The sequence below is a fragment of the Cupressus sempervirens genome, chromosome 3 (assembly GCF_028749045.1).
Source record: "Cupressus sempervirens isolate cs-2001-9-10 chromosome 3, ASM2874904v1, whole genome shotgun sequence".
Lineage (NCBI taxonomy): Eukaryota > Viridiplantae > Streptophyta > Pinopsida > Cupressales > Cupressaceae > Cupressus > Cupressus sempervirens.
This window is the reverse complement of record NC_143120.1, coordinates 60,895,967-60,911,341: the sequence shown is the minus strand read 5'-3', so window position 1 is coordinate 60,911,341 and position 15,375 is coordinate 60,895,967. Positions and strand designations below refer to the sequence as shown.

General features: G+C 35.6%; 1 protein-coding gene across 2 annotated transcripts in view; it reads right to left on the bottom strand.

Annotated features, from left to right (window-relative positions):
- LOC149564774 (RNA-binding KH domain-containing protein RCF3-like) overlaps positions 1–15,375 on the bottom strand; it is a 185,753-nt gene that overhangs the window by 137,855 nt on the left and 32,523 nt on the right. For both annotated transcript variants that reach the window (XM_089818364.1, XM_089818365.1), the window contains exon 2: positions 2,860–3,450. In XM_089818364.1, coding sequence (XP_089674490.1) covers positions 2,860–3,450 — 591 coding nt within the window. The remainder of the gene's footprint in view (positions 1–2,859; positions 3,451–15,375) is intronic.

Sequence of the window (15,375 nt, the reverse complement as noted above, 5' to 3'; positions counted from 1 at the left end):
GAGAGGACAAAGAGTTGTGCTTTTTTCCAACAGTGCCACCCTTTAGAATCAATGTCTCTTCTTCATCAATAGCTGCCAAGTAACATCCTTGTTTAATTTAATCATATTTTAAGGGATCGCTGCCAATGATCTTTAGTTAACTATGAAATGATTTAGTACTAAGTCCTTATTAAATCTACAAATGAAATAGAACCCTCAAAGTCTGGTTCAAGTCTATAGGTCCTTGTCAAATTCTTCCCAAATTCACCTGCAGAACTACAAATTTGCTGCAAACTGCAAATTCTGTCAGAGGAACCCCAGGCAGAATTTGCGGAATTTTCTGCCCAGCAGCTGAATCTGAGCTGAATTTGGCCTCAAAACAATTTTTTAAGATTTTTTCAAAGTGTTTTCTTGTAGAGGAAATCAAGATTGACAATAGGTGACATCCAAATTGACAATAATAGAGCAATTTCTTTAAAAAAGATATGGTGTTTTTGAATCTGGGGCTTAAAATTTGAATCTCAACTTTTGATCTAATCTGATTAGAAATCCTCTAACCAATACAAAATAAAAATTCAGATAACTGCACTTGTCTTTTGAAAATTCCTTTCATTGTCAAACTGTCTCCTTAATATGGAAATATGTTCCTTGCATGTGACCAAGCAAGTGTATCATTTGTACGTATGGCTAAATGATGCAATTAATATCTCCTATTGAGCTGAAACATAGATATAGTGGTGTATTTTGCTATGTTGCTTTACTATTAGCATAGTGATGTATGGACTTGTTTGTTGTATATATATATTCACACATGTACATTTTATTTTTTAAACATATGTTTTTGTACGGATGAACCCAAAATGAATCCGAACCCAACCCCAAAAAAATTTGGATGAATTTCAAACTCGATTCTCAAACCTGCATCCGAACCGAAATCCGAACTGGCAATGTAGCTTTTAAGTAAATTTGTTGCCCTTCACTTGTGATCAATGCAGTTAAAGGCCCTCTTAATAATTGTTAGTTATCCATTTAAACCTTAATTGATTTGCTTTATTTTGTCGCTGCAATTTTATAAACTAAATAACCTAAGTTTGACTGGAAAAAATTCTTAAATAACACTTTAATCTCCTACTTTGGAAGTGGCATGACAGTGGCTAGAGGCAATTGGAACTTTAAACTTCAATTTGCAGGTCCTTGTCTAGGTCCCTAGTCTAATAACAACTACAAGAAAAAAGACATAAAGCAGAGGGTAGAGAGTCAGATGCACTTAGAAATTGAAATTTTCGGCCCAAAGTAACAAAGTTCTAGAGGATGTATAAACCCTTGAAACTAAAGTAAGTGTTGAGTTTCTCTATTAACATGGAACCTAAAACAAAGACTCAGACTACAAAACTTACATAAGAAAGCCATCAAAACATTTAATGGGATTAACAAACCAACAAGAAGCAAAAATTTAAAAAGAAAAATAAAACAAAAGGGGTCCATAGGTTTTTAAGAAAAATGATAGGTTATGTGTGCAAGGCATGACAAGACCAGGTTCAAATCCCCATAGAGACATCTAATGTGGAACTCTAAGTTCTGGCTTTTTCTCTTCGATAGTTGTCTTCTAATGTGGATGTGTGGTTTTTAAATACAGTTGATTTCTAGGTAGTGACTCTTGTTCTTCCATATATGACTTCTAGGGTGTTTTCTTGAAAAGAGCTTGAATTAGTCTTCAATAAGCACTCACAAAAGATTTGTCTGGTCTCGTTATATCACGTTGCTGCTCATATGAGTAGAATATCTGTAAACTATCTGCAATATTAAAAAAAAATCCAGAGAGATTTCACTTCCTTGTTAACATACTAGGGTACAGTGTTTTGGTATAAAGGCCTGGGCAGTAAGGCTAAAACTATCTTTCTTTGGAGAACTTTAGTACAAGCGCAGTTTAACACTGTGAATCATTGTCTTTTCATAGACACGGGACATGAATTAGAATACATATACAGAGTAAGTTGTATAGAATCGTAGATCATGATCTAAGCTATCTACATTTTTCTCCTCATTTACAAGACTTTGTTAACCTGATCAATTTTGTGAGCTAACAAAATTTATTTCTGTCTAATACAAATATTGATAGATTTAACATTCTTGAAAAAAAGGATGAAACATTATTGGATCACTATTAGAATCAGTGCTTTTTGAAAGCAATGATTTTGTAACTTGTTGCACTACAGTTTATTACAAAATTTAATATTTTACAGTCCATGATTCATAAGTATCAATCCTCAATATTTTGAGCACCCCCTTGGGCAGCACGAGCATGCCGTACAAAATAAGAAGATCCCTTATTTTATAAGGAATTATTTTCATGAGAATCTCAAAGAAAATTCAAAATGGAAATGAAAACATTGCTTATGTTTGCATTTGTAATCTTCTGTTAAGCTGCCTATGATTTCTGAACTTTATGAAATTAAACATGAAAATACTTCTGCTAGATGCAACATTATATAGGGAAAATATTTTGTGCGTCGAAAGCAGAAGGGAACATTACTTCCATTTGTATAAATGATTTCTTTTCTACATATTCCATTTTCCAGGGCCATCTGCCCATAAATTTGCCACAAAATCAGATTGTGAATTTACATAAACATTTCAACAAGCAATCTATGAACCTAGGGTCCATAAATAATCAGACATAACTTCTCTTAGATAACTAAATCATGATCTGAATGGGTTTACTAAAACACACAGCAATTAAATCATTTCCTTTGATATTTAAACAATGAGAATATATGAGCAAGGAATATATCTTCAACCAGATTTTAACCATTTAAAAGTTAAATGTGCAGGTGAATAAAAGATTAGTCCATACTTGAACAAAGTTCATATCTCACTTACATCATCAGCTGATACAATGATAATCCGCTCATCTGATCCTAGAACTGAATCAGTTATTTTTATTTTTGCTCCTATTTCTTCTTGCAGACCTTTGATAACAAGTCCACCCTTTCCAATGACACTCCCAATCTTCTTGTTTGAGCATAGGATTCGGAAAACAAGTTCCTCACCAGAAATTGAATCCTCGTAATCCAATCCATGACATTCAACAGTCTCAGAATGTAAGTGTCCAGAACCAGAAGGCACTAGCATGTTACCCTGATTCCTGTTGCCACTGGATCCTCTAGACCATCTCATCACATGACCATCTGAGCGAGTATGATTTGAGAATGAAACTCCACGTGAGGAGAAAATATCCCCTGGATGACAATGATCTGGAGAGTAGGCATTGGAAACCGAAGGAGATGGCTGGCCATGCTCCCATTCCTGTTCGCATCCGCGCTCCCACTCACGTTCATGTTCTTGCTCCCATTCACATTCCTGGTCCCGATCTCGGTCTTTCTCCCAATTACGTTCCCTGGGATTGTTCAGTTTCAATCGAGCTGAAATAAGACTTAATGCTTTCTTCACCACACTCAGGTCACCGGCAATCTGCAATAGACAAAGGTCTTGTGATGGTCTGCCACACTAAATTAAATATTGAAATCTGAATTTGTGAATCATCATTGATTCAAGCTACTGTGAAAAAGTACTTCCTGATGAAATTAATGTTGACACATCTGGATTAAAAACATGCATTCATAGGGTTTTAACAAACAGCATTCTTTGTCAAGCTGTTTTGATTAGAATAAGATGTAGTCTTATTATTTTCTTGACCAGTTAAACAGTAATATTTATGAAATTCGTAGGAGATGCAGACTGTTGTTAACATCTGTTATAGACAATAAGATTCACACAAGATATACTTGAGAAAAAGTAGCATCTGTTAAAATGTTTCCTATTTTGGTGATTGACAAAGTTGAGGCAAATGTATAATATGACATTTCAAAGCAGTCAATTGAAGATTGATTTCAACCAAGTGATCTGTTAGTTTTCAACTAAGTGATTTGTAAGAGTCTATCAGGCACACTTCTGCCCAGTGAGTAATATATGGTGTAATTGGTGTGTTATGGGCATGAGTCATGAGAAGTATGAACAGCATCTGCTGTTGCCATATAAGGGTTTCAATAGCCTTAACATTGTCCACCATCACCACTGAGAAGAGGAATTCGAGAATTTCAAGGTTATGTGCACAGTACCACATTATTCTAAAATTCAGCACGCCTATATGCCTTTGTTTCTCCACACTTAGCCATACGATGTTGGTTTACATTATGCAAATAAGCATTTTCCATTTAATTATATATGTTGATGCATCTAGGTAAGGAGGAACCCAATGCTGAAAATGATTAAAACGTAAACTGTGATAGTCCTGTAAATGGATGACACTAACTCTAAGCATCAAGAGATACATTATTGGATGAAAGCCAGGTCAGAGGAAGAATTGAAGAGCAACAATGCCACATGAGAAGTGTAGATGCCACAGTGACAAATTGCTAGCAACAGTAAAGCATGTGCAATAAGTGGAACAAAGCATAAACAGAGGACAAAGTGGAACATGTGGTCTTCCGCGACATGATGCCACTTGAAAAAATCTATTCAAGAGCTTAGATTTGATTTACACTGACTTTGCATCATATATAGAAATAGCAATATGTGCAGGCAGTTTTTAGTCAGAACTAATGTTGACATTTCTGCTATTGACATGTAAATCCTATGCAAGCTGAAAAATAGCCAGAATTCAATTATATACATCAGTGAAAAGCTTATTGGGACAGCACCTTGTACATTTTTAGTCAGGTTCCACTTGAGGATGTAGGAGCACTCAAATAAGCCATGAGGTCCACAACAGTCATCCCAAGTAATCTCTGATTCACGGCCATCTTTGCATACAGTTTTCAAGCTGAACCTTGATCACCTGCAAGATCATTCGCTAGTGAGTTTAATTTGGCACTATCATGTAATGACAAGTATTCCAACCTCTCTAAGTCCCAGCATCAGCAAAAATGAAGGTGGGAAGTGAATTTTCCACCACCAATTGTCACTATCAGATTGAAGTGATTGCTGGAAGACTGATCATTAGCCAGCTTCCATGGGCAGATTTAGTCTTGGTAACAGCCTACTTGTCAGCTGTAACATCCAAAATTGCATACCCTACAAATATTACTTTATGTTTTGGACTCGCTTTAGTGTCCATAGCCCCTATGTCAATCTTTATCTCACCCTTGGTGCTAACATAAATCTTGTGTTTTTTAATGTATATATTTTTGCACATAAGTCATGTGCTGTTTTTGATAATTTTGTGCCATTTTGTCTTTTGAAGTATTTGTTAGGCATACTGTACTTGGACACCAATGTGTCATGCAAGATTCTGAATGGCACGCTAGCATTCATTAACTTTCCAGTTGTACATCAGTTGTTTTCTTCAGTTCTTGCCACCTTACTGTGCAAAGACAAGAAAAATAATTGCTGTAAGATCCATTGGGAAAATCTCAACAGTTAGTTTGAATTCTATGACCTGTGAATTTCCCTATAAACTTAATCATTTGAGTCAATTGAGCATTCTACACTCCCCATCAAGCTATCTCTTGCATTCTAGTGATCTAGTGAAGCATTCTAGCATTCTTGAGCTTTTTGAGAAGCAACTAGATACTTTCAACATTGGTTTTCTTGGATTCTCGATGGTTGAAGACTTGTGTTTGTGATTTGGAAAGCTACCATCTCCATTTTGGTGTTCGCAGGTGATATTCTTTGAAGCTCTCATTTCTCTTTCTTCCATTGTTATTGCTACTTCTCTTTGTGTTGTAATTTTCTTGTTGACACTTAGAAGCTTTAGAATCCATTTGCATCCTCACACACACATGGGCAAAAATCCTTGTAGACCCTGGATTTAATAGTTATAGATTGTATTTCAGCATTGCTGTTCTTGGTTGCAGACACATATGGGCTAAGTGCACACACATTTCCATTTTCTTTATATCATTGGGTTCTTACGGAGGTTGAAAGATCAAATTAATGGCTTGACTATTGTTGGTAAGCTCTGCAGTCCCAGTATTCCTTCTTTGTCTTAGCTTCATGTTTTATTGGATTGACTATTGTTGGTAAGCTCTGCAGCCCCAATATTCCTTCCTTGTCTTAGCTCCATGTTTTATTGGAGGCATTCACACATGGAGCATTAGTTTTCTTTACCTTTCTCCTTGTTCATTTTTTTTTCTCCTCACTTTCAAATTTCTTGCTATAAATCTCAATATTATCTTCATTCTTTGAAGTATCTAGCCTTGTTTTCTGTTACTACTCTTTGTATGCAATAACTGTGGATATTTATCAAAAAATTGTGTTTTGCACCAGATTTGGACAACAATATATAGACAAGATAAAAGTGCATTGCAGTGATATCCTAAGGAGTGAGCCATTCAGGCCATCTGCCAACTTCATTTTACTTTTCTCTTCTACACTGTGAACACTTTTTAAAATTTTGTTTTTTAGATTCTAGTTATTTTCATTTCCATTCACTCAGATCCTTCTTTTCATCATGACATGTTTAAAGTGGGAAAGAAAACATTCTCGAGGCTTAACTAGTTTAGTTTTCTGTTATTAAAAGTAGCGGATTAATAAGATATTTAAAAAAAAGATAAAAATACTCACCTTTTCTTTGTCTTGTCTAAAGGTTGTTAGTTAATTGAAAACCTTAATCGAAATGAGATAAATCAATTTTCTAAACAAACAGCAGCAAGCTTATGAGTTCTCTCTAGCCATTCTGTTAAACCCAATGTAGAAATATATTATCTGTTTCTACTATGTCTTGTCCAATTGTTAACATTTTTCTTGACAAAGATATCATTGATGATTGGAGATTCAAAAGCGAGTTTTTAAATCAATCTCTACTTGACAACAATGGTTTGAGAGTCATCGACACCAACATTACAGGACTCGGCAAGTTCCGAGGCGAACCCATCAAAATGAGGCAAGTTGCCTCAAGACTCGGACTCGGCCAAGTCCTCACCGAGTCATGGCTGACTTGGCTGACTCGCTGAGTCCCATCAGCCCGACTCAGCCAGCGGGCAGCATTTGGAAAAGACAAAAACAAATTTTTCATGTTCCGTTTTTTGTTTTTTTTTTGGTATGTTAAGCATGAGTAAGACCTAAAAAGGTCATCCTATCACTTCCAAACACAAAGAATAGAGATTTAATAGTTGAGGGAAGAGTATAGGGGTTTTGGGAGATAGATTAGCAAATCAGTTGGCTCTCATCTATCGGTTGTTGATTGTTTGTGCCACTTTGTAACTTGCATATAAGCATTGAGAGGAGTTAAAAGAAGCATTTGAAGGAGGCTTCTTCAAACTTGGGTTACATTTCCATTTCTAGAGCCAATTTGAAGAGGTAAGATATATTTTATTCTTGCTATTTTCCAAATTTTTCTACATTGATGAATTTTTTTTATTTGCATGTGTTTGGACTCTTCAGATTTGTTCCATTTTAATGGTATATTGCAGCAGCAGCAACATCATGTATCAACCTAAGGGAAGTGGAACTAGGCCTAAAACTAACCCTAATGTTGACCCTGGTGCAGTAGCATGGGATAGGTCTTGGAAACGTGTCATTCCTGGGCATAAGAAAGGAGTTGTGACATGTTGGCATTGTATGACAACATATAATGGGGGAGGCATTAATAGATTGAAATATCACCTTACACATATACCAAGGCGTGATATCAAAAAATGCAAGGACGTAACTCAAGATGTTATGCGTGATATGCAAGCTCTCTTAGAGGAAGTTGTAGAGAAGAAAGAATTTTTTTTAAAAAAACCAAGAAGAGATGGCACAATTAGCTGGAACTAGAAGTGTAGAAGGCTCTTCAAGTTATCATGGACATGGTCACCCTCCAATTCCACCTCCTACTACTACTACATCTCAGACTGTGAGCACTGGGCCTCAAGTGCGTAAGCAAAGATCCTCACTTGATTCCATCTTTGTTCCACACACAAGTCTAGGTGCACAACCATTGCTTGAGAGCATGGCTTGGAATAAGAAGCATGAACAAGAAAAATTGGCACTTGAAGATTTCTTCTTCTACAACAACCTTTCATTTAATGCAGCAAGGTACTTATAATTTTAATTTTTAATTTCTATGTCTTCTCTTGCTTGCATAATAAGTATACTTATATTGTTTATTTAATTTGTTTTAGATCTCTGTATTGGAAAATCATCATAGATGTTATTGCTTGTGGTCTAAAGTTCAAAGCCAGAAATGATAAGGAGCTAAAAGGTCCTACTTTGGCCCATCGCGTTGCTGATGTAAAAGTTGAAATTAAGGAGCAGTGTAAAGAATGGATCGTGAAGGGTTGCACCATCATGACCGATAGTTGGACTAATAGAAGAAATAGAACATTACTGAATTTTCTTGTCTTCTCATCAGGGAATTGAATAGTGTATTTAGAATTTAGTAAGTTAGTAGTAAATTGATTGATCATTGTGATTGTACTAAATTTCTTTATTTTTTCTCATGTTCCACAATGTTTTTGAAATCAATTGATGCCTCAACGAAGATTAAAAATGTGGAGTATCTTTGTGAGGTAATGGAGGAAGTGTTGAAGGAGGTGGGTGAGGAGAATGTGGTGCAAATTGTGACAGATAATGCAGCAAATTATGTTGCTTCTGGTTAACTTCTTATAGAGAGGCACCGCCACTTGTTTTGGACCCCTTGTGTTGCCCATTGCATTGACCTCATGTTGGAGGATCTAGGTAAAATTCCTTGGATAAAAAAATGTGTAGAGCAAGCAAGGAATATTTGCAAATTCATATATCATCATGCTTGGGTCCTCAACCTTATGAGGCAACACACAAAGAAAAAAGAGTTGTCTCGTCCAGTAGTCATTAGATTTGTGTTGCCCGAGTTTCAGGTTTTCTATGTTATGAGTTGTGTTAATGGTCATGTCAAGTAAATCAAAAGAGTCTAGGTCTAAGTCTTCTTTAGGTAGGCTGTCCTTGTCGGGTTTCCCTATCATTGCCTTTTCTTCTCTAAGCCGGTTGGGTTGTTCTAAAGGTCTGTTCATATTGGGTAGGTTGTAGATCCCAACTCGGCAAGGATATCATGCTCTTATTGATGATCTTTTGCAGATGAGAGTTGTGAAATGTTCTCTAGACATGTACAAGGGAGCCGATGAGAGTCTTTCTCAAGATGATTGATGCACTATTATTTCTGAGCAAAATTCATAAGGTCATGGAGTTTTCCATGTCCTTGGTATTCAAAAGTTCACCTATCCTTGGCACAGTAGAGGAAGTGGTAGATTATCACAAAGCTCTTCTTGGAGACATGCATCGCCAACTTCTAGTTCATCATCTTCTGAACATTCTTGGAGGAATCAGCCTTTCTAGTCCTTCCAATGTCTCACGAGGGGGCACTTCCAGAAAATCTGCTATCTAGAAAGGGGCAGTCCTTACATTTAGACATTCACTGTGGCAAGGTTGTGATAAAGCCAATTTGTCCAGGATCAAGCATTGGTATTAATGTTGCCTTAGGTGTTGATGATGCCCTTAGAAAGGAAGATAAATTGATAATAGAGGGTATAGATATAAGAGTTGTAATTGAAATATTTCTTGAAGAAGGGATGGAATTTACAGTTATTGTTCTTGATCTTGGCTGCGGATTTGATTCTTTTCCAGTTACCCTTCTTCCAACTAAGGTGGAATTACACTTTCATGAAAGCTCAGTTGTGGATGAAAATGAAGGAATATTCAATTATCAGCGCAAATATTTTCCAACTTGACAGGTTACATATCATACACCACATCAATTTTCAATTGATGTTATTGATCATATTCGCATGGGAACAGCAATGCTCTTTTTGTGCTTGGGGCTACCTGATGTTGCACGTATTGTTTGGTCTTGAGACATACAGTGATCACAGGAATTCATCAGCCATCCTCCAAATTTATTGTTGTCCATTCTCACATGCATCTATCTCTACACATTATGTCTGCCAAATACAATCGAGTTTTGAAGGCTATTTCTACTATTAGAGATCGAAGGATAACATACAATAACTGTTTATTGCATATGCAAAAAAAAAGAAAACTGTTGTCAACAGCGACATTCTGAAGGCATTGAGGATCCCGAATCAAGGTCTGAAGTTCAAGTCAACATGCTCGAAGTTAGAGGCAGAAAGGCATTAGTTATGATCGGCTGATACGAATGCACAGAGAGAGTAATTCAGAAGTACATGGGAAGTCATAATCAGAAATTGTTGAAGCCTTACACTCTTTCTACAGGCGGTGATCTGGAGCATTGGCAAGAGGAGCTACAAATGTTAGCTAAAGGCGATGTATCAAATCCACAAGGATCACATCAGGAATGTCAACAGTATTCAAGTCAGAATAGTTTTATCTGAAATGGTTAGAAAACCGAATTCAAATAGTGATTGTTTGAGTTCCCAAATTTGAAAAGTCTTTTTCCCTATATTTTTTCTTTTTGTATTCAAAGAAGAGGAAAAGTCAAGAGCCCTTACGAGCTTGATGTATTGAAAGATCTATATATACTGCTATGAAAAGGAATGCAGGGGTCGGCAAACTTGGTATTGGAGCAAAAGTAATTCCAATTGCTAGTTTTATTTCATGTTTGTTGTACCATTAGTAATTCATTCTGCATTTGAATAGATGGAACAATTGTATGTGAAGTTGCAGTTTTCTACTGAATTCTATTTCATGTTAGTGGTTGCGATGAGGGTGATTCCATTCACTTTTCATGTATAATTCTTCTATTATTCATTCAGTTATTTAGATGCATCTGAATAAGAAGTAAAATTATATATAGAACTATAATTCCTACTTGAATTCCATTTCATGTTAGTAGTTGCAGCATAAGCAATTTCATTTGCTATCTATGTATGATTCTATTTCTATTCTCTTCAATAGATTATGCATTCATAAAATAGGATAGAATTAGTTAGATATTAAACTCATGTGATGATCTGTAATCGACATTCTACTGAGGGTTATAGATTATCTTCATTACATCTGGCCTGAATTGCTTGTGCCGACAAAGTAATTCAGTCAATTTCATTACTCAGTGTATCTCGTGATCGATAAAAACAAATTCATTGAATATTTAATACAATCAGGGAGCTGTACCTGTCAATTCAGAGGGCAGTGATAGAAGACTTACACTGACTTAGTTGTTGGTGACATCCTTTTGTTCTTTCACTTTGGGTGATAAAAGAGTCAGAGATTGCAAATCTAATGGGAGGACAAACTGTTAACCAACAATTTGCAACAAATTTTCTCACGTTGAAATCTTTTCTTAATGCAATGGCTGGTTTGAAAGTTATGTTTGTATGTGAGGAGTGGATATTTAGTGAGTTTTTAGTTTTCTCTTTTATTTTATATTTAGTGTTAACATCCCATTTTAATTATGTTTTTTGTTTTGTTTAATAAAGCTCCTTAGTCATATTTACAATAGAACTTACAAGTCTTGCAAAATATCGACACGTCTCAATCTTTTGTTTGTTTTGTGAGATTTGTAAGCTCTATTGTAAATATGAATAAGGATCTTTATTAAACAAAACAAAAAACATAATTAACATGGGATGTAAACATTAAATAAAAAATAAAAAATAAAACTAAAATTTCTCAAGTTTTACAATGTGTCTCTCTTTACAATACATATGAAATGAAATATGCAAATCTATACATCAATTGGCCTCTTTCCTAGTGGAAACCTTGGCAAGCTCTTATTGGATTCCCTCTTTATCAACCAACAGACTTTTGGGTTAAAACAGAACATCTATTCAAAAGAAATTTGTGTAGATTGTTATTAACACCATATAGAACCTAAAGGTCTATCTCTTTACTATAGATTTCTTTCAAATGCAAAACAAATCTAATCAATAGCTTTATATTGATCTTAATCCAAGGATGGATTTATATAGAAATTTCATTTTCATGATTATAGGTCATTGAACTAAACAAATGCTTTTCTGACATCACAAGTAGGCTATAACTTATTTAACTAGTGAAGCGCACCACAAGAAAGCAACGAATATTGAACAAGCTAGTATTCAATGTAGCTCTAATCAAACTAGGGACACTAGGCTCTTAGTTTATGCATTACAATCCATTACCCCCAACAAAACAATAGGGAGATATGATGATCAGTCTAGACTAATAAAAACTACATTTTGAAGGCTAGCAACATTAATGTTCACAAACATTTTCATCATCAGCAATTTTCCTCTCTGGTCTACATCTTGTTGTGAGGTTTTCATACCATCACCTCATTGCAACTAGGGACCACCTCTTTTTGCTTTGATAGGTTTAGGTGGTAGAGCAAGTTTAAGAAACAATTCGGAATTTTTGAAGCCTTCCAATTAAGTTGCGAGAATTGACAAAATGTGGCCAAGTGTGAAAAATTTGAAAAGATATTGGCAAAATTTGGCCAGCAGTGGAAAATTGGAAAAATGCGCAAAATTTGAATAAGTGTGAAAATTGAGAAATTAAAATTGAGCCAAAAATATAAAAATTAACTAAGTAAATCAACATGAAGGGGAAATTAAAGGTAAATTCTTGTTGAAATTAATATAATATTTCCCCTTTTAGAGTTGGTACTACAAGAAGTGTATTCCACCTTCTCAAGTGGTAGGATTGCCACATCAAAGACTGGATTCCACCTCTTCAAGTGGCATTGATGCATAAACAAGTGGACTTCACCTTCTCAAGTGACAAGATCCCACTTCGAGAAGTAGATTTCACCTTCTCATCTAGCACTTGACACATCATGTAGTGGATTCCACCTTCTCATGTGGCAAGGTTCCCACATCAAGAAGTGGAATCCACCTCCCCATGTGGCAAGGGAAGAAAATGAGCCTTTTTGGACAAAGGAAGCAACTCAACTTGGTAAATCTAATGAAGAAACAAGAAGGAAAAGCTAAGAAATGTTAACCAATCACACGCCTTCCTCATCAAGTTCAATCAGCTAAGTATGGCTTCCTGGTACATAAATAGACTCAACCTTGCAGCTGAAAATTCAAATCAAATCTGATCACAATCCAAATGTATGGGCTCAACACTCAATATAAGAGGCCCTAAAACTTTATGTATGGCCTTGAATTTACACTCGGGCCTGAATTTGAATGAAGTAGAACCTAAAGTAGATCCGAAAGCATGTGGTGTGTAGCCTTGATCCTATAAGCCAGGACTTAAATTGGATGTTGTGTTGTGAGGTTTTCACACCATCGCCCCAAAACTTTGGGGACCCGCCCTTTTTCAGGCAGGCCTTGGCAATTTTCGAGGATGTTGTAAGTCTTTAGTTGCCTCGACAAAATTTGGAGTTGTCTAGAGGTTTCGAATCGGTAATTTTACACCTTGGACATCTTGGTCTCTAGGAGGGATTCGGTTTATTTCCACCTAGTGCTAAACTTGATTTTCCGGAACATGTAATTTTGTCCTTAGGCCTAGCAGAATTCAACAACATTTTTTCAATGGTTATAATAATATCTGGCAGGACAAACTTGCAAATTTTGGACTTAGATGGATTTTTGAAAATCTGATATAATTGTATAAGCTTGAGCATTTTCAAAATGAATTTGTGGACTTAGTTGTTTTGGAAATCTCAAAAAAAACTTTGATGGTGAAAAGAATTTTTTTATGGTGGAATTGAATTTTGAATGAAATTGAATTGCCAAATAAGGATTTAATTTAATTGCAAATTGAAATTGTATAGCAAAAAATTGAAATTGGATTGAAGTGCAAAATTTGATTAAGTTGATATTAAATTGCCTAGAGGGGGATTTCGAAATTTTAAAAGGAAGTGAAATTAAAATTAAAATCATATTTTTGGGCTAAGTGTTTGCAATTTGGAAATTTAATTTGGCCCCCTTTGTGTGTTAAATTCAATGTATTTTAAGGCCTAAGACATGTAAAATTCAAGGTAAATTATTGGGTCCACAACGGGGAAGGTTTAAAGCTATATTAGAGGCCTACCTGACTTTTTTTTTTAAATTTCAATTTTTGGGCTTATGGTAATTTCGGATTTGGCTACTTTAAACCCCTTATTTAATTTTATTTCCCTCCAATGCAGGTAGGCCCTATTCAAGGAGGCAAAAGTTTGGTATAAGAAGAGGCTCCTCCTCTTCATTTCTGATTCCAACTTCTTCCATTCTGTGGAGCAGTGAATTTGGTTTAGAGAAGCAATTTTCTGCCCTAGCTGGGCGAATTTTGGAAACAGCAATTCTGATTTGGGGACAATTTTCTACCCTAGTTCGCCGAAATTTGCAATATGGCAAAGTTTTAAAGTGCAAGCCTAAATTTGCAGCAAAGGTGCAATTTTGAGGGCAGAATTTTGGGGGTTTGCGATTTTTGCTTGGGGGGATTGCAATTTCTTCTTCCTATGGCAATGATTTTCTGCCCTAGTTGGGCAATTTTGAGGTCTAAAATTGGTTAAAGGGCAGCAAGGTTGTCTTGAAAAGTCTAACTTTTGTAGAGCTAGGCGAATCTCATAAGGGGGCAGAATTTGCATGAGATCTGATTTTGCATATTGGAGAATTTTCAAGAGAGACAAGGTTGGTGAATTCTGATTTTTGCTAGAGATTCGTTATTTGCAAGGAGGATTGAATTTTTTGAGATCGGATTTGAACTTGAAGAGGCCCAATTGTTGGTAGAAGGCAGATTTAAGATTCTCATTCATTTTTTAGAGGTGAAGTTTGGTTTTAAAGGCGGATTTTATTCCTTGTTCTTGCTTGGTTTGTTTCCCTTATCTTCTTCTTGCACTATTCATCCACCACTTCATCATCACCATTGATAGGCTGAAGTTGGGAGATATAAGTGTAGATTTCATGATAGGACACTTGGAGAGGCAGAAATAAGCTAGACAACCCTAGGATTGTGTAATGTTCCTTTTTTAGCATTCATAGCATGTTGTTGTTGTTGGCCTATTTCCCCACTGTCCCGTAAGCTAACCAGGACATTAAAGGGACTTCGAGGCCATTTGGCCTAAATAGTTTTAGTTGCAGGTCTTTCTGATGGGTTCTGAGGCAACTTTGGGCATACTTACTATTTATAGTAAGTCATCTTAGACATGGTCGGACATCCAGTGGCAACAGTATGTCGATGGTAATTGTTTTAAAATCGACAAGAAGACTTGTTTATCATTAATAAGATTTGTTATGCATTGATAAAGCTATTTTATAAAGTTAAATTTAAATATTTAACTTTATTAATGCATAGACTATAGTTTGTGGGAAATATTTAAATTAAAAGAGTCCCCTTTATTTTATAACACATTGGAGACATGAGTTATATAAAGGGAGTTATGTTTTATCCCACATTGAGAAAACGAAGGATGGAGCTCTTGTGAGAACACTATAAAAGAAATGAAAGAGCTTCTTTTATGCATGCTTGGAAATATCAAAGAAATTGGGAAATTTTCTGGAGATTATGTCTCAATAGTTTGGAGGACGAAATCCCTTCAAGCTGAAAATCTTGATG